Source organism: Lithobates pipiens, unplaced genomic scaffold, assembly GCF_037356315.1.
Source record: "Lithobates pipiens isolate NorthernLeopardFrog02 unplaced genomic scaffold, aLitPip1_a1.2 Scaffold_30, whole genome shotgun sequence".
Classification (NCBI taxonomy): Eukaryota; Metazoa; Chordata; class Amphibia; order Anura; family Ranidae; genus Lithobates; species Lithobates pipiens.
Genome location: NW_027507791.1, coordinates 31,364,419 through 31,387,742, shown reverse-complemented (window position 1 = coordinate 31,387,742; position 23,324 = coordinate 31,364,419). Strand labels below are relative to the sequence as shown.

General features: G+C 45.2%; 1 protein-coding gene across 1 annotated transcript in view; it reads left to right on the top strand.

Moving 5' to 3' along the window:
* Window positions 1–21,794, top strand: part of KCNN3 (potassium calcium-activated channel subfamily N member 3) — a 175,718-nt gene extending 153,924 nt beyond the window's left edge. The window contains exons 6-8 of the mRNA XM_077463941.1: window positions 8,523–8,650; window positions 12,799–12,868; window positions 14,986–21,794. Coding sequence (XP_077320067.1) covers window positions 8,523–8,650; window positions 12,799–12,868; window positions 14,986–15,282 — 495 coding nt within the window. The 3' untranslated portion in view covers window positions 15,283–21,794. The remainder of the gene's footprint in view (window positions 1–8,522; window positions 8,651–12,798; window positions 12,869–14,985) is intronic.
* Window positions 21,795–23,324: the final 1,530 nt, after the last annotated feature.

Sequence of the window (23,324 nt, the reverse complement as noted above, 5' to 3'; positions counted from 1 at the left end):
TCAAATTCTCACAGACACTTTCAAAAGTCCTGTGCAAAGCCTCCTCAGAAGAGTAGAGCCTGCTCCATAAAGCCATGGCTTGACTAGTTTGTTGTGGAGGAACTTGAGTGTCCTGTACAGAGCCTTTACCTAAACCCTTTTGAACATCTTTGGGATTAATTTAAACTTTGACTGTAAGCCTGGTCTTTTTTTTTGGTGCCCAATGTGAGGCTGGGTGTGTGAGCCAAGTCTTCTTATTCAACATCATTACCTGACCTCACAAATGGCTACAAATTACTAAAGACACCCTCCAAAATCTTATGAAAAGCCTTCCCAGAAGAGTAGAGCCAGCTCCATAAAGACATGGTTTGACCAGTTTGGTGTGGAGGAACTTGAGTGTTCTGCACAGAGCCCTGACCTCAACCCTACTGAATACTTTTTCATCCAACATCAGTACTTGACCTTACAAATGGGCTCAAATTCTCACACACACCTTCAAAAGTCCTGTGGAATTCTCCTCAAGAAGAGTAGAGCCAGCTCCATTAAGACATGGTTTGACCAGTTTGGTGTGGAGGAACGTGAGTGTCATGTGCAGAGTCCTGACCTCAACCCTTCTGAACAACAGTTGAGAGCCAGGTCTTTTTTTGGGGGGGGCCAATGTGGGGCTTGATATGTAACTCAGGTCTTCTAATCCAACATCACTACCCAACCTCAGAAATGGGTACAAATTCCGACAGATGCCTTCCATAGTCCTGTGGAAAGCCTGCCCAGAAGAGTAGAGCAAGTTCCAACAACTGTTTGACCAGTTTGGTGTGGAGGAACTTGAGTGTCCTTTACAGATCCTTGGCCTGAACCCTACTGAAGACACCCTCCAAAATCTTGTGAAAAGCCTTCCCAGAAGAGTAGAGCCAGTTCCATAAAGACATGGTTTGACCAGTTTGGTGTGGAGGAACTTGAGTGTTCTGCACAGAGCCCTGACCTCAACCCTACTGAATACTTTTTCCTCCAACATCAGTACCCAACCTTACAAATTCTCACACACATCTTCAAAAGTCCTGTGGAGTCCTCCTCAGAAGAGTGGAGCCAGCTCCATTCAGACAGGGTTTGACCAGTTTGGTGTGGAAGAACTTGAGTGTTCTCCACAGAGCCTTGATCTCAACCCTACTGAATACCTTTTCATCCAACATCAGTACCTGACTTCACAAATGGGCTCAAATTCTCACAGACACTTTCAAAAGTCCTGTGCAAAGCCTCCTCAGAAGAGTAGAGCCTGCTCCATAAAGCCATGGCTTGACTAGTTTGCTGTGGAGGAACTTGAGTGTCCTGTACAGAACCCTTATCTCAACCCCTTTGAACATCTTTGAGATTAATTTGAATAATTTGAACTTTGACTGTAAGCCTGGTCTTTTTTTTCCTTTTTTTGGTGCCCAATGTGAGGCTGGGTGTGTGAGCCAAGTCTTCTCATCCTCAGACACCCTCCAAAATTTTGTGAAAAGCCTTCCCAGAAGAGTAGAGCCAGTTCCATAAAGACATGGTTTGACCAGTTTGGTGTGGAGGAACTTGAGTGTTCTGCACAGAGCCCTGACCTCAACCCTACTGACTACCTTTTCATCCAACATCAGTACCTGACTTCACAAATGGGCTCAAATTCTCAGACACTTTCAAAAGTCCTGTGCAAAGCCTCCTCAGAAGAGTAGAGCCTGCTCCATAAAGTCATGGCTTGACTAGTTTGTTGTGGAGGAACTTGAGTGTCCTGTACAGAGCCTTTACCTCAACCCTTTTGAAAATCTTTGGGATTAATTTAAACTTTGACTGTAAGCCAGGTCTTTTTTTTTTTTTGGTGCCCAATGTGAGGCTGGGTGTGTGAGCCAAGTCTTCTTATTCAACATCATTACCTGACCTCACAAATGGCTACAAATTACTAAAGACACCCTCCAAAATCTTGTGAAAAGCCTTCCCAGAAGAGTAGAGCCAGCTCCATAAAGACATGGTTTGACCAGTTTGGTGTGGAGGAACTTGAGTGTTCTGCACAGAGCCTTTACCTCAACCCTACTGAATACTTTTTCATCCAACATCAGTACTTGACCTTACAAATGGGCTCAAATTCTCACACACACCTTCAAAAGTCCTGTGGAATTCTCCTCAAGAAGAGTAGAGCCAGCTCCATTAAGACATGGTTTGACCAGTTTGGTGTGGAGGAACGTGAGTGTCATGTGCAGAGTCCTGACCTCAACCCTTCTGAACAACAGTTGAGAGCGAGCCAGGTCTTTTTTTATTGGTGCCCAATGTGGGGCTTGATATGTAACTCAGGTCTTCTAATCCAACATCACTACCTGACCTCAGAAATGGGTACAAATTCCCATAGATGCCTTCCATAGTCCTGTGGAAAGCCTGCCTAGAAGAGTAGAGCAAGTTCCAACAACTGTTTGACCAGTTTGGTGTGGAGGAACTTGAGTGTCCTTTACAGATCCTTGGCCTGAACCCTACTGAAGACACCCTCCAAAATCTTGTGAAAAGCCTTCCCAGAAGTGTAGAGCCAGTTCCATAAAGACATGGTTTGACCAGTTTGGTGTGGAGGAACTTGAGTGTTCTGCACAGAGCCCTGACCTCAACCCTACTGAATACTTTTTCATCCAATATCAGTACCCGACCTTACAAATTCTCACACACATCTTCAAAAGTCCTGTGGAGTCCTCCTCAGAAGAGTGGAGCCAGCTCCATTAAGACATGGTTTGACCAGTTTGGTGTGGAGGAACTTGAGTGTTCTGCACAGAGCCCTGACTCAACCCTACGGAATACTTTTTCCTCCAACATCAGTACCCGACCTTACAAATTCTCACACACATCTTCAAAAGTCCTGCGGAGTCCTCCTCAGAAGAGTGGAGCCAGCTCCATTAAGACATGGTTTGACCAGTTTGGTGTGGAGGAACATGAGTGTTCTGCACAGAGCCCTGACTCAACCCTACGGAATACTTTTTCCTCCAACATCAGTACCCGACCTTACAAATTCTCACACACATCTTCAAAAGTCCTGTGGAGTCCTCCTCAGAAGAGTGGAGCCAGCTCCATTAAGACATGGTTTGACCAGTTTGGTGTGGAAGAACTTGAGTGTTCTGCACAGAGCCCTCACCTCAACCCTACTGAATACTTTTTCATCCAATATCAGTACCCGACCTTACAAATTCTCACACACATCTTCAAAAGTCCTGTGGAGTCCTCCTCAGAAGAGTGGAGCCAGTTCCATAAAGACATGGTTTGACCAGTTTGGTGTGGAGGAACTTGAGTGTTCTGCACAGAGCCCTGACTCAACCCTACGGAATACTTTTTCCTCCAACATCAGTACCCGACCTTACAAATTCTCACACACATCTTCAAAAGTCCTGCGGAGTCCTCCTCAGAAGAGTGGAGCCAGCTCCATTAAGACATGGTTTGACCAGTTTGGTGTGCCGAAACGTGAGTGTCCTGTGCAGAGTCCTGACCTCAACCCTAGTGAACATCTTCGGGGATGATTTGGAATGCTGATTTTGAGCCAGCTCTTTACATCCAACATCAGTACCTGATCTCACAAATGTTGCCAAAAATTCCCACCGACGCCCTGAAAAATCTTGTGGAAAGAACTCCTAGAAGTTTATAGGTTATATAGCCTCAAAGGGGGTGTGAGGGACAACTCTATATTAAGGCTCATATTTTGGAATGCCCAAGAAGCTCATGGTTAGGGGATCACAAATTTTTGGCCATACGTTGTGACAAGGAGTGTGCTGCGGTATGGATATGTTTAAACCCAAAGCTGTACGCTCATTTATCTTTGGTAACTTCCAGTAGATGAACTCATTAATTGGCTGTTTACAGTCTCTTCGCATCAGTGAACCAGAGAAGAAATGTTGACGTGGGTTTGCGTTCTTTTCAGTAAATTGCATTTTTAAAGGGTTTCAATTTAGCTGACTTGAACGGGCCAACTGGTCAATACTCCATAATGCAGCTCTCAGGATTTTGATTTCCTGCCGCATGCAGCATGTTGGTGTGATCCATCCCCATTAAAAGCGCCGTATTTCTCAACATTGGAAGGTGTATGGAAATGCTCCCATGTAGCGGCCATAACCCGTTGCAGGGCGGCCTTGACTGAATGGGCTTACCGGTTACCTTCTCTCGGCCTGCTCCTCCTCGTCTAGGGGTTCCCAGGGTTGATACCCAACGGCTTATACACTGACACAGATGAAGTCCTTTTAAAAAGGTTTATTTTGCAGTAGAACTTTCACAAACACACAGTCTCTTAGGGAACAGAGGGCACGGGGTGAAGAACTCAGGCACCTTGAACTGCAGGTTTAGCAAAGTCTCTATTTCCACCCAGAGAGTAGCCACTCGCAGCTGGGCACTACAAGGCTGAACAGATCTCTAGCCAGAGATCGTGGCAGTCAGCACGTTGACTCGAAACTTGAACAATCAACTGAAGGTGAACAGAAACCTTTTTCCACTGCACCTGGAACGTTTTCCGCTTCGTCAATGTTCTTCCCAACTCAGTAACCGGGCACTTCTCAGGATGCCACTTGCCGGTGTTCTGGCAGATAGTATCCTGCCATCATATAGTGTCCGCCCCGTACTGTGCATGTGCAGTACGGGGCAGAAGAAGCTTCGGAAAATCTCTGAAGATGAACGGCGCCTGCGCGTGAGTGGACGTGGTAGCCCCACCATCCAAGAGGACATAGGGTTGGGAAAATTAGAGGGCCCCTCGCCTTCTCTCCCGGCGCCCGGCTCTTTTATATTCTTACTCTATGTCCACTTGGATGGTGGGGCTAGAACCTGGACTCACGGCGCAGGCGCCGTTCATCCTCGGCTATTTTCGGAATCTGTGTGTGCTGTGGACACTATCCGATGGGGGACCATATATGATAGGACACTGCCCTCCTCAGAAGAGTCCTCCCCCGGTCACTTCCATGAGCTGCGGTGTCCCTCCAAGCCGAGAGCACACCCGGACATCTTGAATCCTCCCTCAGTTACTGCGCCTTGGACCAGCCAGTTCCGAGACTCGGGAACAGACGGATCCCTACCCCAGACCAGGCGGGCCACTGACAGGAACATGTTGCGGAGTGTCCAACACCCCGTGACCGGGACCCCTCACGGGGCTACCCCAGTCCTGGAACCAGAACAGACCACACGGGTCAACTCCGGAAACCCCAGACACGTGACCCACACCTGCTTAAGTACCCCCCTCCCAGACTCCTCAGCGGGCCCCGGCACTCCCTCTAATTGGCTCAGAGAGGGCCAATACCCAAACATCCAACCAGACTTGGTTCTGGTCTGTCATGTGCACCTCATTGTCCACATGACCAGGCAGAACTTTCAAACATAGCCTGGCCAGACTGGTGTTAAGGCCAACCTACAATAATTAACCCTCAGAACCCTTACTGTCCTGAGACCAAAAACTAAATGCGTGTGACATTTGATCCCAAATGTCATCCGCTATATATATATATATATATATATATATATATATATATATATATATATATATATATATATCTACAGTTCCGTCATGGCAGTTATCAATATTCGAGCCTGATGGGTGTATTAATAATCTTCACAGATATGCCGGAAACCAGCTCCCACACCTAAGAATCTGAGATGCTGGTTGACCAAGTAAGAACAAAAGCTAACAGACGTTCCCTCAGCTTTGGAAAGTGGTGGTGCCCCTTCATGCAGAACCATATCTATTTGAGGGTTTGGAGGTTCAGGTTTTGGGGGGTGGACTCTATGCTAGACTTAATTTTGGCTTTTGATGCTGAGAACATGCTGAGAGCCTCTGCTGAGAGGTTCAGCTTTCCAGACTGAGCTCTAGGCTTCTTTGCTTGGGAAGATGGAGCTACGCCTACAGTTCTCTCGTGGCCGTTATCATGACTTGGGCCTTATGGGTGAATTAGAAATCTGCAGGGATCTAACAGAACTCCAGCATTCTAGGGAACTTATACATTGTCCACACTGGGTAACGTAACGTTTTTTTTTCATGGAGCATACTGAGAATTTAGTTGGTTCCACCATGCTGAGCTGGTGGAAATTTGCACAGGGTTAGGCCCACCGCCCCTGCCACGGGCTGACAGCATTAACTGGCCACTCTGACTGTGGGACGGCAGGGAGCGTGTCATGTGTTCACCAATACCGGGTATTTCTTGTCTGGGCCAGACTGGTGTGATGGGGAAGAACGAGGTGGGGAAGTACAGGCTCTAATGGGGTCCATTGAGAAACTCAAACCTGTGATTTTTGCCCAGTATGAATACAATAAAAATGTCTTCCTTCGCTAAAAACGTATTACCAAACTTATTGTTGTAAATCACCAGATAGATGGAGCTGGGCTTAACAGAATGACAACATTATGATGTTGGAGGGTTAAGAGGAATGGCAGCATGGGAGGAGTGAGAGGAATGACAGCATGGGAAGAGTGAGAGGAATGACAGCATGGGAGGAGTGAGAGGAATTAAATTGTGGGAGGAGTGAGAGGAATGACAGCATGGGAGGAGTGAGAGGAATGACAGCATGGGAGGAGTGAGAGGAATGACAGCATGGGAGGAGTGAGAGGAATGACGATGTGGGAGGAGTGAGAGGAATTACACGGTGGGAGGAGTGAAAGGAATTACACAAGGGAGGAGTGAGGGGAATGATGATGTGGGAGGAGGGAGAGGAATGATGATGTAGGAGGAGTGAGAGGAATGATATTATGGGAGGAGTTAGAGGAATGACATTGTGGGAGGAGTGAAAGGAATGACAATGTGGGAGGAGTGAGAGGAATTCAACTGTGGAAGGAGTGAGAGGAATGATGATGTGGGAGGATTTAGAGGAATGACATTGTGGGAGGAGTGAGAGGAATGATGATGTGGGAGGAGGGAGAGGAATGATGATGTAGGAGGAGTGAGAGGAATGATATTATGGGAGGAGTTAGAGGAATGACATTGTGGGAGGAGTGAAAGGAATGACAATGTGGGAGGAGTGAGAGGAATTCAACTGTGGAAGGAGTGAGAGGAATGATGATGTGGGAGGATTTAGAGGAATGACATTGTGGGAGGAGTGAGAGGAATGATGATCTGAGAGGAGTGAGAAGAATGGCAATGTGGGAGGAGTGAAAGGATGACAATGTGGGAGGAGTGAGAGGAATGATATTATGGGAGGAGTTAGAGGAACGACATTGTGGGAGGAGTGAAAGGAATGACAATGTGGGAGGAGTGAGAGGAATTAAACTGTGGAAGGAGTGAGAGGAATGATGATGTGGGAGGATTTAGAGGAATGACATTGTGGGAGGAGTGAGAGGAACGATGATCTGAGAGGAGTGAGAAGAATGGCAATGTGGGAGGAGTAAAAGGATGACAATGTGGGAGGAGTGAGAGGAATTAAATTGTGGGAGGAGTGAGAGGAATGACAATGTTGGAGGAGTCAAAGAAATGGCATTGTGGGAGGAGTGTGAGCAATGATTATGTGGGAGGAGTTAGAGGAATGACATTTTGGGAGGAGTGAGAGGAATGACATTGTGGGAGGAGTGAGAGGAATGGCATTGTGGGAGGAGGGAGAGGAATGGCATTGTGGGAGGAGTGAGAGGAATGGCATTGTGGGAGGAGTGAGAGAAATGACAATGTGGGAGGAGTGAGAGGAATGATGATCTGGGATGAGTAAGAGAAATTACAATGTGGGAGGAGTGAGAGGAATGATGATCTGGGATGAGTAAGAGGAATGACATTGTGGGAGGAGTGAGAGAAATGATGATGTGGGAGGAGTCAGAGGAATGACATTGTGGGAGTAGTGAGAGGAATGACAATGTGGGAGGAGTGAGAGGAATGATGATCTGGGACGAGTAAGAGGAATGACAATGTGGGAGGAGTGAGAGGAATGACGTTGTGGGAGGAGTGAGAGGAATGAGGATCTGGGAGGAGTAAGAGGAATGACGTTGTGGGAGTAGTGAGAGGAATGACAATGTGGGAGGAGTGAGAGGAATGATGATCTGGGACGAGTAAGAGGAATGACAATGTGGGAGGAGTGAGAGGAATGACGTTGTGGTAGGACTGAGAGGAATGAGGATCTGGGAGGAGTAAGAGGAATGACGTTGTGGGAGGAGTGAGAGGAATGACCTTGTGGGAGGAGTGAGAGGAATGATGATTAAATAAAAAGAAATGATGAAGTGGGAGGAAGGGAAAAATGGGGTAAACAGGAAGAATCGAGTCGACAGAGAATGAATGAAGGAGGACTAAAAGAACGATGGAAACCAGAAGAATGATGTGGAAGAAGCATAAACAATGATGTAGGAGGATTGAGGTGAATGATGTGAGTGGAATAAGAGGAATGAAGTGGGTGGAGTTAGAATATGGGAGGGAATGAGAAGAAAGATTTGAGGGGAGCAGGAGGCATTGAAGAGCTAAGTGAGAAGAATGCAGTTGGTGGAATGGCATGGGAATGGAATGAATGTGCGGGAGGAGTACACATGATGCTAAGGGTACAATGTGATCAGGGCAGACGAGGCCTTGTACCTTGAGAATCCTAAATTCTAACATTTTATACCCAACTTGCAGATAAAGAACGCGGCAGCGAATGTCCTGCGAGAAACATGGCTCATTTACAAGCACACCAAACTAATAAAGAAGATTGACCATGCCAAAGTCCGCAAGCACCAGAGGAAGTTTCTGCAAGCCATTCATCAGTGAGTAGAATCCTTCACCACCAATGACCTTTTCCATGTGACTCCTCTCAATGCAATGTCTGTTTTACCAATAAACTATACCAATGTAATACATGACAAAGGATTACCAAAGCACCATGGTGTAGCTAAAGAGCTGACTGCTTTTGGGGCTTGCATTGTCTCATTAAAACCTCACATGCAGTCTATCCTACGACTTGTATAGTTTTGTGTGTAAATGTTAGCTTGAGGTATTGACCTCTGTAAACAACCTGGTTTCACTACAGAGGCATGTAAAAAGAAAATGAAATGGGCTTGTCGTTTGACCATCTGTGAGAGCTCAGAATTTGAGGTACGTATAAATTGGGTTTTAAAAAAAATAGGTGCATGGTTGGGGGGGGGGGGGGGCAAGAGAAGGAACTCACAAAACTGTAGGGCTTTATTTTATTTCGAAGAAAGAAGCCAGTTGTTCATACAGTTAAGTAGCTCAAGCTGAAACTTAATATACAAGGAATGAGTCTGAGCAGTGACTTCTTCTCTCCTCCCTCCCCTATTTCCCTAGAGCAGGGGTCTACAAACTTTCTAAACAAAGAGCCAGTTTACTGTCCTTCAGACTTTGGGGGGCTTTTGGGAGTAGAAAAGAGTCCCAACATCAGTGGGGAAAAAAATAATGCCATATCTTTTGTTTCAGTGGGAGTAATTGTGCCCCATCATAGGTGTCATTGGGCCCCATTGTTGGTGTCATTGGAAGGAGTTGTGTCCCATTGTTGGTGTCAGTGGGAGGAATTGCCGCCATACTTTCTAAACAAAGAGCCAGTTTACTGTCCTTCGGACTTCAGGGGGGCCAGACGGTGGTCATTGGGAGTAGAAAGGGTCCCCATATCAGTGGGGAAAAAAATTGCCCCATTGTTTGTTTCAGTGGGAGTAATTGTGCCCCATCATTGGTGTCAATGGGAGTTTTTTTTTTTTTGCCCCATTGTTGGTGTCATTGGGGGGACTTGTGCCCCATTGTTGGTGTTGTTGGAAGGAATTGTGCCCCGTTGTTGGTGTCATTGGGGGGAATTGTGCCCCATCATTGGTTTCATTGGGAGGAATTGTGTCCCATCATTGGTGTCTTTGGGAGGAATTGTGCTCCATCATTGGTGTCATTGGGCTTCATTGTTGGTGTCATTGGAAGAAATTTTGCCCCATCATTGGTGTCATTGAAAGAAATTGTGTCCCATTGTTGGTGTCAGTGGGAGGAGCTGTCTCCAAACTTTTCTAAACAAAGGGTCAGTTAACTGTCCTTCAGACTTTAGGGAGGGCAGACTGTTGCTATTGGGTGTGGAAAGGGTCCCGATATCAGTGGGAAAAAATAATGCCTCATGGTTTGTTTTAGCGGGAGTAATTCCATCATTGGTGTCAGTGGGAGGAATTTTTTCCCCACTGTTGGTGTCATTGGGAGGCTTGTGCCCTATCGTTGGTGTCATTGGGAGGAGTTGTGCCCCATCGTTGGTGTCATTGGGAGCAGTTGTGCCCCATCGTTGGTGTCATTGGGAGGAGTTGTAACCCATCGTTGGTGTCATTGGGAGGAGTTGTGCCCCATCGTTGGTGTCATTGGGAGGAGTTGGGCCCCATTGTTGGTGTCACTGAAAGGAATTAAGCCCCATCATTGAGAGGAATTGTGCCCTATCGTTGCTGTCCTTGGCAGGAATTGTGCCACTTCAGTGGTTTCAGTGGGAGGAATTGTGTGCCATCATTGGTGTCTGTGGGAGGAATCGTGCCCCATCGTTTGTGTTAGTGGGAGGAATAGTGCGCCACCATTGGTGCCAGTGGGAGGAATTGTGCGCCATCATTGGTGTCTGTGGGAGGAATCGTGCCCCATCGTTTGTGTCAGTGGGAGGAATTGTGCTCCATTGTTGATGTCTTTGGAAAGAGTTGTGCCCCTTCATTGGTGTCAGTGGGGGGAATTATGCCCCATCGTTGGTATCCACTGATAAAATAGTGTTCCAAGGGCCAGAGAAAGGCAAGCAAAGGGCCGCAGTTTGGAGACCTCTGCGCTAGAGGTTTCAGTGAAAGTCTGGCTGGTAGCAGATGATAACTGCTGAGTACCCTCTTAAGCTAATCCATAGTGATCTAGGAATACTTTGTCTTGTTTACACAAAAATACAATTAAAAAAATTAGGTAAAAACCATCAAACCAAAATTTAAAATTCCATAGTCAAAAAACTTTTTTTTTTTGTAGTTCTGGATAGTGTAGGGAATATTAGAGAGACACAACAGGACCTGAGAGAGGAAGTCCCCTATTAGACAGTTTCGGCATTGAAAGGCTTCAACCCTTTGAATGGTTCCTCCAGGATAAATAAGGTGAATCTCCCCAGTAGGAACACAGACAACAATAAAAACCCTTGTCAATGCCACTCACCACAAAAAAAACAAAAAAGTACTTCAGATACATATATTATTCACACTGACGTGAGAGAGGAAGTCCCCTATTAGACAGTTTCGGCATTGAAAGGCTTCAACCCTTTGAATGGTTCCTCCAGGATAAATAAGGTGAATATCCCTAGTAGGAACACAGACAACAATAAAAACCCTTGTCAACGCCACTCACCACAAAAAAAAAAAAGTACTTCAGATACATATATTATTCACGCTGACGTGAGAGAGGAAGTCCCCTATTAGACAGTTTCGGCATTGAAAGGCTTCAACCCTTTGAATGGTTCCTCCAGGATAAATAAGGTGAATCTCCCCAGTAGGAACACAGACAACAATAAAAACCCTTGTCAACACCATCCACCACAAAAAAAAACTAAAAAGTACTTCAGATACATACATTATTCACGCTGACGTGAGAGAGGAAGTCCCCTATTAGACAGTTTTGGCATTGAAAGGCTTCAACCCTTTGAATGGTTCCTCCAGGATAAATAAGGTGAATCTCCCCAGTAGGAACACAGACAACAATAAAAACCCTTGTCAATGCCACCCACCACAAAAAAAACAAAAAAGTACTTCAGATACATACATTATTCACACTGACGTGAGAGAGGAAGTCCCCTATTAGACAGTTTCGGCATTGAAAGGCTTCAACCCTTTGAATGGTTCCTCCAGGATAAATAAGGTGAATCTCCCCAGTAGGAACACAGACAACAATAAAAACCCTTGTCAACGCCACTCACCACAAAAAAAAAAAAGTACTTCAGATACATATATTATTCACGCTGACGTGAGAGAGGAAGTCCCCTATTAGACAGTTTCGGCATTGAAAAGCTTCAACCCTTTGAATGGTTCCTCCAGGATAAATAAGGTGAATCTCCCCAGTAGGAACACAGACAACAATAAAAACACTTGTCAACACCATCCACCACAAAAAAAAACAAAAAAGTACTTCAGATACATACATTATTCACGCTGACGTGAGAGAGGAAGTCCCCTATTAGACAGTTTCGGCATTGAAAGGCTTCAACCCTTTGAATGGTTCCTCCAGGATAAATAAGGTGAATCTCCCCAGTAGGAACACAGACAACAATAAAAACCCTTGTCAATGCCACCCACCACAAAAAAAACAAAAAAGTACTTCAGATACATACATTATTCACACTGACGTGAGAGAGGAAGTCCCCTATTAGACAGTTTCGGCATTGAAAGGCTTCAACCCTTTGAATGGTTCCTCCAGGATAAATAAGGTGAATCTCCCCAGTAGGAACACAGACAACAATAAAAACCCTTGTCAACGCCACCCACCACAAAAAAAACAAAAAAGTACTTCAGATACATACATTATTCACGCTATACTTTAGGCAGACGACACATCTTTTCCATTAGGCAGGCTTGGTGGCACTTCCAGAACGTTAGTCTTTTTTTTTTATGCGTCTTGGGATTCTTCGACCGAGAACCAGAAGTATATCATGGAAGATGCTCATGTTGGGTCACTCGATAGAGAGACGAGCCACCAGACATTTTTGACCTAGGAGAAAACAATGGCAGAAGGTTCAGGAGGGGCGCACTTTCAATAGGAAGCTCAGATCAAGAACGTGGGCTCATGACCTCCAACTGGCAGGAGGGGAGTTCAAAACTAAGCTTAGAAAGTATTATTTTCCTGAAAGAGTGGCCGACGCTTAGAAGAGTCCTCCAACATGTAGTGAGTCAACAGTAAGTAAATCTAAACATTTTTTTATTTTTATTTTTTGCAGGTTACGGAGTGTGAAGATGGAACAAAGAAAGTTGAGCGACCAAGCCAACACTTTGGTTGATCTCTCAAAGGTAAGTCTGTATGGTCTACAGCCATCAGTTCTAGGGTCTCGAGCAAATGTTTCTCGCACCGTTTTTAAATCATAAATATAGACACCATCAGATGGGAAAAGGCAAGCATCCGGTCTAGATTTTTAAATAGATCCCACCCCCAATCCTCAGAAAAAAAAAAATCAGATTTCTACCCACCCCCTTCATGTTCCAGTGTTGTTCAGGACTTCCTCCTCAGTCCAGCATTGGCAGTCTACTTTCCTTCTACCATTTCCTGGGTTTACGTGTTCCGTATAGAGGCGCCATCACGCAGGCTGAACTTGCGGTACTGGAGGACTGAGCAGCACTCATTAATCATTCCATTTATGAATAGATGGTCAGCTTTGCTCTATAGAGTTGGGGGTCCTTTGACTTTTTTTTGTTTTGCATAATGTGCCTGACAGAGAGAAATGACGCACAGGCCTTCACTTTCTTTGTATGTTATATTAGTGGTTTTGAACATGTTACTCCAGAGGTGTCAAACTTAGTTTCGTTGTGGGCCGCATTAGCAGTATAATTGTATCTAGGTTGCCCTGCGTACAGAGTACAGGGTTCAGAAGTGCGTTATGTACAGAGTGTAGTTCCAGGGGTAACCTGTGTGCAGAGCCCAGGGGTGCCCTATGTAGAGGGTGCAGAGTTCAGGAGTGTGCTACGTACAGAGTGCAGGGTTCAGGGTTGTTTTATGTACAGAGTGCAGAGTTCAGGGATGCGCTCTGTGCAGAGTTCAGGAGTGCACTAAGTGCAGAGTGCAGAGTTCAGCGGTGCTCTATGCACAGAGTTCATGGGTGCCCTATGCACAGAGTGCAGAGTTCAGGAGTGCATTAAGTACAGAGTGCAGTTCCAGGGGTGCCCTATGCACAAGGTACAGAGTTCAGGAGTGCACTATGTACAGAGTGCAGAGTTCAGGGCTGCACTATGTAAAGAGTTCAGGGGTGCCCTATGCATATAGTTTACAGAATGCATGGTTCAGGGGTGAATTATGCACAGAGTGCAGAGTTTAGGAGTGCGTTATGTACAGAGTGCAGTTCCAGGGGTGCTCTATGCACAGAGGGCAGAGTTCAGGGGTGTGCTATGTACAGAGTACAGAGTTTAGGGGTGCGCTATTTACAGAGTGCAGCGTTCAGGGGTGCTCTATGTACAGAGTACAGGGTTTAGGGATGCTCTGCATACAAAGTACAGGGTTCAGGGGTGCCCTATTCATAGAGTGTCAGAGTTCAGCGGTGTGCTATGTACAGAGTGCAGAGTTCATGGGTGCCTATGCACAGAGTACAGAGTTTAGGGGTGCGCTATGTACAGAGTGCAGAGTTTAGAGGGGCACTATGTACAGAGTGCAGCGTTCAGGGGTGCGCTATGTACAGAGTACAGGGTTTAGGGATGCTCTGCATACAGAGTACAGGGTTCAGGGGTGCCCTATTCATAGAGTGTCAGAGTTCAGCGGTGTGCTATGTACAGAGTGCAGAGTTCAGGGGGTGCGGGATGTACAGAGTGTTGGGTTCAGGAGTGCATTATGTACAGATTGCAAAGTTCAGGAGTACCCTATGTACAGAGCGCAGAGTATGCTATGTACAGAGCACAGAGTTTAGGGGCGTGGATTGTTTTCTCTCTCAGATTCTGGAAATCTGTCTCCACAATGAGTACATGTAGGGATCTGCTAGATCCTGAAGCCACTGAGAGCAAAGCAGTCCCTTTGAAACATTGAAGGCTTCTGTGTTTACAAGCGGAGGGTGAGAGGTGAAGGTGGTGGAATGGAGTTCCACCAACTTCCAGCTGGGTGTAAGGGCCACATGACAAGGATAGGTAGGCCGGATTCAGCTTGCTGGCCCTGTGTTTGACATATGCGTTTTACTCTACGGTGACCCTAATTTACTCAATCCTCATTCAAACACCACACTGAGTCATTAATTTGGGGAAGTAATTAGTCATTTTATGGTCGGGTTTACAGTTAGGTGGCAAAAATGACTCCATAGAAATGTCGTTTTGGAAAAGTTCTCCTTGACACATAAGGAAGGTTATAATAAACAGTCATACTATGTTTCTTCAAAACTTTAGGCTTTATGAACAATCACTGACCAGTGTCGCTTGTTCCAAAATTTCTGCAGATGCAAAGTGTGATGTACGACCTCATAACGGAGCTGAACGACCGCAGCGAGGATTTAGAGAAGCAGATCGGCAGCCTGGAGACCAAACTGGACCAGATCAATTCCACCTTCAACACTCTTCCCGTCCTCATTGTGGATGCCCTCCAAAAACAGCAGCAGCACCTGCTCTCTGTGGTCCTGGAGTCCCGGGGACTGGGGGTAGCAATGGGAACGCCACAAACCCCTCTCTCTGACAGCCCCATGGGGATAAGTTCGGCGTCTTTTCCGACGCCACACACCAGCTCCAGCAGCTGCTGAGTGGGCAGAGGAAAGACCTGACCTTGGGGGTGGTAGAACCCCAAAACTTATGTGTGCCCTCGGTAGGAATATTTAGGAGAGGATTCGGGGACTGCTGGCTTCCAAAAAAAAAAAAACATCATGTATTCCTCAGCTAACATAGGATAGCCTTTACATTGGAAAAGAAGCTTGCCCTTGTGATGGGCTACCGGTCAAGGAGCAGAACACACCTTCGAGAAGTTGGGAGACGGTATGGTGTGTCCACTCATTCACTGCCAAGTGACCTGCGATGCTTAGCGTAGACAACAAGGGTTATCAACCCTACTTCCTCCAGTTGACACATTCTGTGATCTTCCTGATGTTGCCCTTTTTTCCATTCTTCTATTGCCCTCCAATGTCCAAGACTTCCATAGGGGCTAACGCCAGTGATGGCAAGTTCAAAAAAACTTTCAAATTCATGACCTGTTCTTCTTCCTCTAGACGTCTAAAAAAATCAAGTGCCTGCACATTGAAGGTGGTTAATGTCACAACCAAGTGCACCCCGCAGAAGTTTCACAAAAAAAATAAAAAAACAACCCAGAAGGATCCAATAGTGGTTGACCACATGGATTAAGAAATCGTCAGTGGGGCTTGCCGAAAAAAAAAATAGAACTGGAGTTCCTTTGTGCTTTCACACTCTGAAATTCTGTGCTTGGCATATAAATGCTACATTTATACTCAACAAACTGCTGTATCAGACAAATTCCACGCAAAAAGGGGCACCCAAGAGTGTCCCGAAGGCTTTGGAGGTGGCGGCAAATTAACGGTTTCTCGATGCGCCATGTTCATCGACCTACGTTAGACTTGAGCACACGCCACTTCTTTATGTATTTTTGCACCAACAACAACCAAATAGTAGAATTAAATATATATATATATATATATATAAAATATAGATATATAGAGAGTATCTACCAGCGCAGAGGTCTGGCAAACAATTTTTTGGGGGGGGGGGGGGTTGTTTTAGGAATCACTGTGTATTTGCAGCCAAGGCTTGTTGCTGCCGGATAAACGCTGTAGCTCTCTTTGTAGCTTCGGAGCTGCCGTTTTCAAATTCCCTACTGCCAAAAAAAAAAATTGTTAAAATTTGTACATTTATGCTACAAACAATCAAACTCTGAGCACCTGCTCCTTTTTTTTTTTCAAATGCCCTAACAGGAATTTGGTTCATCCATTTCAAAAGGGAGATTTGGTTGGTTTTCCCCTTTAGCATGAAGGCAGCCATGTTGAGGATAAAACCCAAATATTTATCATCTAGGCGTAACTGGCAAATGCGCCACGTCTTAGAGGGGGTCCGCAACCGGCAGTTATCTCATCTCTAGCAAAAGCAAGCTGGAGAACTGCCTTTGTGATTGGCCGCCGTGACTTTTTCATGACTGGCTTCTATTGGAACAGGGAGCTGCACACACAAGCTGAAAGTGTTCCGGTTCCTGACGAAATACGTTTTCAGCCGTTTTTTTTTTTGACCCATGTGTACCTGGCATAAGTTGAGCGATGTTGCATCATGATGTACAAGTAGTGAAAGGATCACCTCTTTTCTATGGTAGAAGGGCAACAAGCTTTCAACTCGAAATCTTGCAACACATTGAGTAACCACCAAAATAGTCAACGAGTGCTTCCGAAAGTTGCACGTGCTCCTTTTTTTAATCATACCTTCAGTTCTAGTAAAAAAAAATAAAAAGAAGCTACATTGTACAAAGGCTTGTATGAAAAAAGGTGGGCATTGCCCTTGTTCTTCATCATGAAGGTTTCATTGTATTTTGGAAGGGTGGCATCTTATTTTTCAAACTTATCCAAATATGTGTGGCATTATCGCCCAAGGCACCCTACAGGATCAGATCCTTTATGAAACAGCCAAGTCACGATCAGTTCTGCAGGCCATGTTACCACATTAATGGATAAAAATGAAGGCAAACAGCATAAGAATAGGCCTTCAACATTACAAATTCCAAAATACGTTAAAGCCTTGATGATTGTATGAACCAAGTACAGAGTCTGTCTCTCCTACTCTTCTCCTTCACAGCATTATCTTTATTGCTAAATTGCAGGTGCATTTTAAAACCTACCAGAATTGGCAGAGACCAGCTTTTCTCAGCCAGTGTTCCCTGGAACTGATGGTTCCTTCAAGGGTTCCTCCAAAGGTTCCTTCATAGGCTACTCCAAAGGTTCCTTCATAGGCTCCTCCAAAGGTTCCTTCGAAAGGTTCCTTGATAGGTTCCTCCAAAGGTTCCTTCATAGGCTCCTCCAAAGGTTCCTTCATAGGCTCCTTCAAAGGTTCCTTCATAGGCTCCTCCAAAGGTTCCTTCATAGGTTCCTCCAAAGGTTACTTCGAAGGTTCCTTGATAGGTTCCTCCAAAGGTTCCTTGATAGGTTCCTCCAAAGGTTCCTTCATAGGCTCCTCCAAAGGTTCCTTCATAGGCTCCTCCAAAGGTTCCTTCATAGGCTCCTCCAAAGGTTCCTTCATAGGTTCCTCCAAAGGTTCCTTCGAAGGTTCCTTGATAGGTTCCTCCAAAGGTTCCTTGATAGGTTCCTCCAAAGGTTCCTTCATGGGTTCCTCCAAAGCAGTGGTCTCCAAACTATGGGGGCTGGATATGGCACTTTGCTTGCCTTTATCTGGCCTAGGTTCCTCCAAAGGTTCCTTCATGGGTTCCTCCAAAGCAGTGGTCTCCAAACTGCGGGGGCTGGATGTGGCACTTTGCTTGCCTTTATCTGGCCCTTGGGACACTATTCCTCAAACTGATATAAGACACTGTTCCTTCCACCGACAACCAACAATGGGGTACTATTCCTCCCATTATCACCAACAACGGGGTAATATTCCTCCCACTGAAAGCAATGATGGAGCATTATTCCTTCCTCTAATACCAACAATGGGGCATTATTCCTTCCACTAATGACGGGGCATTATTTTCTCCCATTGACCCTGGGACATTTTTTACTCACACTGGCCACAGTCTGGCCCCCTAAAAGTCCGAAGGACAGTAAACGTGCTTATTATTTAGAAAGGTTGGAGACCCCTGCTCCAAAGGTTCCTTCAAAGGTTCCTCCAAAGGTCTTTTTTTGGCAATTAGCAATTTCTGAATCTCAGATATGTAACCACTGATGCCAGTGATCTTTTTAGCTCTCTGTAAAGAGTAGGGGAGTAGGTATCATCAAACTGATGGTCATGTAAGCAGCATTCGTCCCACTGTTCCCCACACTAATGTATCTTGAGCTGTTGATATATTAATTATTGTCCGGGGCTCCCTGAGAGCTGGAAATTATTTTAAAGGTTTGTTCGTGTTTACAAGGTTTGAGAAAGGCTGGCACACACCAACCTTTCTCAACCAGTGTTCTGTAGAACTAAAGGGTTCCTCCAAAGGTTGCTAGGGGTTTTTTTGGCACGGTCCCCTTATGTTAACCAGGGTTGAGAAAGGCTGGTATAGACAATGCTTGGATATGGCACATCAGTGCCAAATGGCACTGACTGTGGGTGTCCTTAGTCACCCAAAAGCCCATATTTTTCTGAATGTGAGTTTGGCTCACCAAAACCTTGCTTCCTATGGGCCAATCAGCATTATATAGAAGAAATTCTTAGGTGGCCCAGCCTTCAAGTTTATGGATATAGGTCAAGTTACACATGTCGGATGTATCTAAACCACTAGTTCAGGGAGATATGTTTATTTAGTTTTTTTACCTAAAAAAAAAAAAAAGAAAAAGACCATGACTGTGCGGTGAAGACAACCATTTAGAGACTGCCTTGATGATCCTCTAAAAACACTGCCCAACCTGCCAGTAACGGAGCATGCCTTCTGTCAAACAAGGAGGAGAGGCTATTTGTGCCTCCGTGCAGAACAACCCCCTCTACTGGTGACATATTCCAACTTTTTTCATTGATGAACGTATCAATGTCCTCTGTTCTATCCATACTCGATATTTACCGATGCTACCTGCAGAATATTCCATTATTGGCCTCTCTGGAGATCTGCAGATCGTCGCTCTGTCCCATCTACGCACTGGCAGATACCTATTGATATATACTGCAGAAACTTTCCATCACTTACCTCTCCGGATCTGCAGAACGTTGCTCTGGCCCATCTACCTCCTGACAGATATGTATTGATATATTGTGCAGAGCATCCGCTACTTTCCAGTTAGAGGAACCCAATGCTGGTTTTGTTTTGCCCTTACGCTGACCACGGTGCATCCCAGTGTTAAACTTTCCTTTGGACTTTTTTTTTTTTTTTTTTGCTAAATTCACCAGTTGAGGGCATTTTATAATTCCTTATTTAAACTCGAATAAAGAAGCTACATAAAGCTGCCTGTTTTGTGCTGTAGGGCTTATATAGTTGTGCAGTGTAATATTTAGCCACGTATGCTGTACTTCCTTTAAGTGCACCTTTCAAATATGTGTATTGGTGAGAACCATGCTGTATGCCGGCCAGTATTCAGGAGAGCGCAGATGTCCGGTCTCTAGTGATTGGATTGGATGCATCCTCAGTGATGTCACCGCTCTCTAAGTGATTGGATAGGCTGCATTCTCAGTGATGTCACCGCTCTCTAGTGAATGGATAGGCTGCATTCTCAGTGATGTCACCGCTCTCTAAGTGATTGGATAGGCTGCATTCTCAGTGATGTCACCGGTCTCTAGTGAATGGATAGGCTGCATTCTCAGTGATGTCATCACTCTCTAGTGAATGGATAGGCTGCATTCTCAGTGATGTCACCGCTCTCTAGTGAATGGATAGGCTGTATTCTCAGTGATGTCACCGCTCTCTAGTGAATGGATAGGCTGCATCCTCTGTACTGTCAGCAGTTTCTAGTGAATAGATAGACTGCATTTTCAGTGCTGTCACCAATCCCTAGTTATTGGATAGGCTGCATCCTCGGCGATGTCAGTAGTCTCTAGTAATTGGTTAGGCTGCATACTCTGTGATGTCACCAGTCTTTAGTTGTTGGATAGGCTGCATCCTCAGTGATGTCACCGGTCTCTAATGAATGGATAGGCTGCATACTCTGTGATGTCACCAGTCTCTAGTGAACGGATAGGCTTCATCCTCAGTGATGTCACCGGTCTCTAATGAATGGATAGGCTGCATACTCTGTGATGTCACCAGTCTCTAGTGAACGGATAGGCTTCATCCTCAGTGATGTCACCGGTCTCTAGTGAACGGATAGGCTGCATCGTCAGTGATGTCACCAGTCTCTGGTGAACGGATAGGCTGCATCCTCTGTGATGTCACCAGTCTCTAGTGAACGGATAGGTAGGCTGCATCCTCTGTGATGTCAGCTGTCTCTAGTGAATGGATAGGCTGCATCCTCAGTGATATCCCTGATCCCTAGTTTTTGGATAGGCTGCATCCTCGGGTGAAATCACCAGTCTCTAGTGAACAGATAGGCTGCATCCTCGGTACTGTCAGCAGTTTCTAGTGAATGGATAGGCTGCATTCTCGATGATGTCAGCAGTCTCTAGTGAATAGACAGGCTACATTTTCAGTGTTGTCACCATTTCCTAGTTGTTGGATAGGCTGCATCCTCGGTGATGTCAGTAGTCCCTAGTAAGTGGATAGGCTGCATCCTCAGTGATGTCAGCACTCTCTAGTGAACGGATAGGCTGCATTCTCAGTGATGTCATCGCTCTCTAGTGAATGTATAGGCTGCCTTCTCAGTGATGTCACTGGTCTCTAGTGAATGGATAGGCTGCCTTCTCAGTGATGTCACTGGCCTCTATTTGTTGGCGTAGCTCCACTCTCAATGAAGTCACTGATCTCTAGTAAATGGATAGACTGCATTCTTAGTGATGTCACCAGTCTAAGGTGTATGGATAAGCTGCATTCTCATGAATACTGAAGCAAAATGGCTTCCTCCATGAAGGACAGGTGTATTTTATACCTATTTCTCTAAAATTACAGAAGTTTAAGAATAAAGGCACCTTTATTAACAATCCTGTGGAAGACCTAGAGGAGTAGGTGTATTGCTCTCCATCCAGTACTGTTCTCGAACCTACCCAAAGACATTAGGCAACAAACGCTGCCAACTTTGATTTGGCGTTCGGCTTACGATCCCGTTCACTGCTCCTCTATCCACAAAGAACGAGAAAGCATTACTATGAAATATAAATAAAATTTAAAAAAATGTATCAGTGTTGAGTTGCCAAACATCCTGTGGTCATCCATCCTCCAAGTAGACTTTTAGCCTAATGTGCCGAATGGGCTTCAACGACTTGCCCAATGCTGTAGCTCCCTCTTGTCGTCCTTCGTTAGCTGGCTCCTCGGGGAGGGGGGGGGGGGGGGCAGACACATAGACTTTAGTTACAGAAACCACCGCACGTGATTTAATGTCAGTCTGTTTTAGGATCTGTTTTTAAGTCAGGGAGATGAAATGTTGGTGTTTCTAAAAAAAAAAATTGCATCAACCTTATCCATGCGTTTCGCCAAAACGAAGAATTTCACTCCCGTTGGCTCCTTGGTTGTGATCCAAGACGATAGTGCAAATTTCACTTTTTGGCAAGGGGGGAGGGGGGGGGAGGGGTGAACGGGGCAAAGACACCTTTTTTGGGGGGTTTACAGGGAATACTGAGTTTTTGAAAATTTCTTGGACAACCTTTAAATGGGACAACCATTTTCTGGATGGAAGAGAGACTATGCCTTGAAAAGCCATTTTGGTAACACAGTGGATAAAAAAAATAAGTAGTAGATATTTTTTTAAATACTTTTTTTTTCACCAAAAATGATAGTTTGCGTGCATCGCCAGTCTGGAAGATACTGGTGAGCCTTATTTTCCGATTCAAGAAAGGATACTCTAGCGTGTCTCCAAGAGGAAGGCAAAAGGTTTGATTTTGGGTCATGGAAAGCACGGGCCAGGCTGTCGTTGAACTACCAAAAAAGGTGCTTTTGGGAGGGGGTGACAAATGAGACGCTCCTTCCTCCGCCCTGCTGGGGCCAAAAACAAGACGCTCCAGACATCTGTTGGGTCCATCAAGTATTTTAAATAAAGGTTTTCCTATGTATCGTGCTTCAGAAGGCACTTACCATGAAGGAGACCTGGTCGGCGTATCCTCTGTTGACCTTAACTTGGGACCTACTGCAAGGTATGCATGCTGGTACTTGAGTTTTAGATAAATGTCCCACCTAAGATATAATGGAACAGCCATTCTCTTACTCCTCAAAAAGTCCCGAATTCAGCTCGATCACAAGTGAATTCATGGTCGTAATTTGTTTTAATTACCACTGCCAACGCTTTGGGAAAAGGTGCATTTTGGGTGGTTGACTTTACAGAAGCCATTTGTCACACAAAAACAGGTCCAGGGTAGTTGGATGAAGTTCGCCCAACCCTCAGGAGATATTTAAATCTTATTGCATCCCTAACAAATTTCCTATATACTCCACTGTATCTCACCAAAGTTGCAAAATTTTACCAAATTTTTGGCAGAATTAAAACTCAAAATTTTGCTCATCCCTATCTACTTCAGCAATTGGTAGCAGCCCACTTAGTGTATCAAAACAAGGGATCTGTAGACACCTTAAAGACTTTGGGTAAGCATTATGGTTTAGTGGTTAGGCTTGCGCCACTGGGGTCTTTCGGTTTGGGTTTGAGTTTTGCCAAAATTCTGGAAGAATGGAAACTCTCCATTCTGTTCATCCCTTCCTTGATGTATCCATTGCATCAGCTGGAAAATAATCTACTTAGCTTGTCACCACAAGGAATTTGTAGACACCTTAAAGAATTTGGGAAGTAAAGTAGCTTAGCTATTAGCCTTGCACCACAGGGGTCCTCGGTTCGAAATTTGAGTTGCAAAATTGTGCCAAAGTTTTGGAAGAATGAAAACTCACAATTCTGCTCTTCCCTACCTTGATGTATCCACCGCGTCAGTTAGTAAAAGTCCACTTAGCTTATCACCACAAGGGATCTGTAGACACCTTAAAGACTTTGGATAAGCATTATGGTTTAGTGGTTAGGCTTGCGCCACTGGGGTCTTTCGGTTTGGGTTTGAGTTTTGCCAAAATTTTGGAAGAATGGAAACTCTCCATTCTGTTCATCCCTTC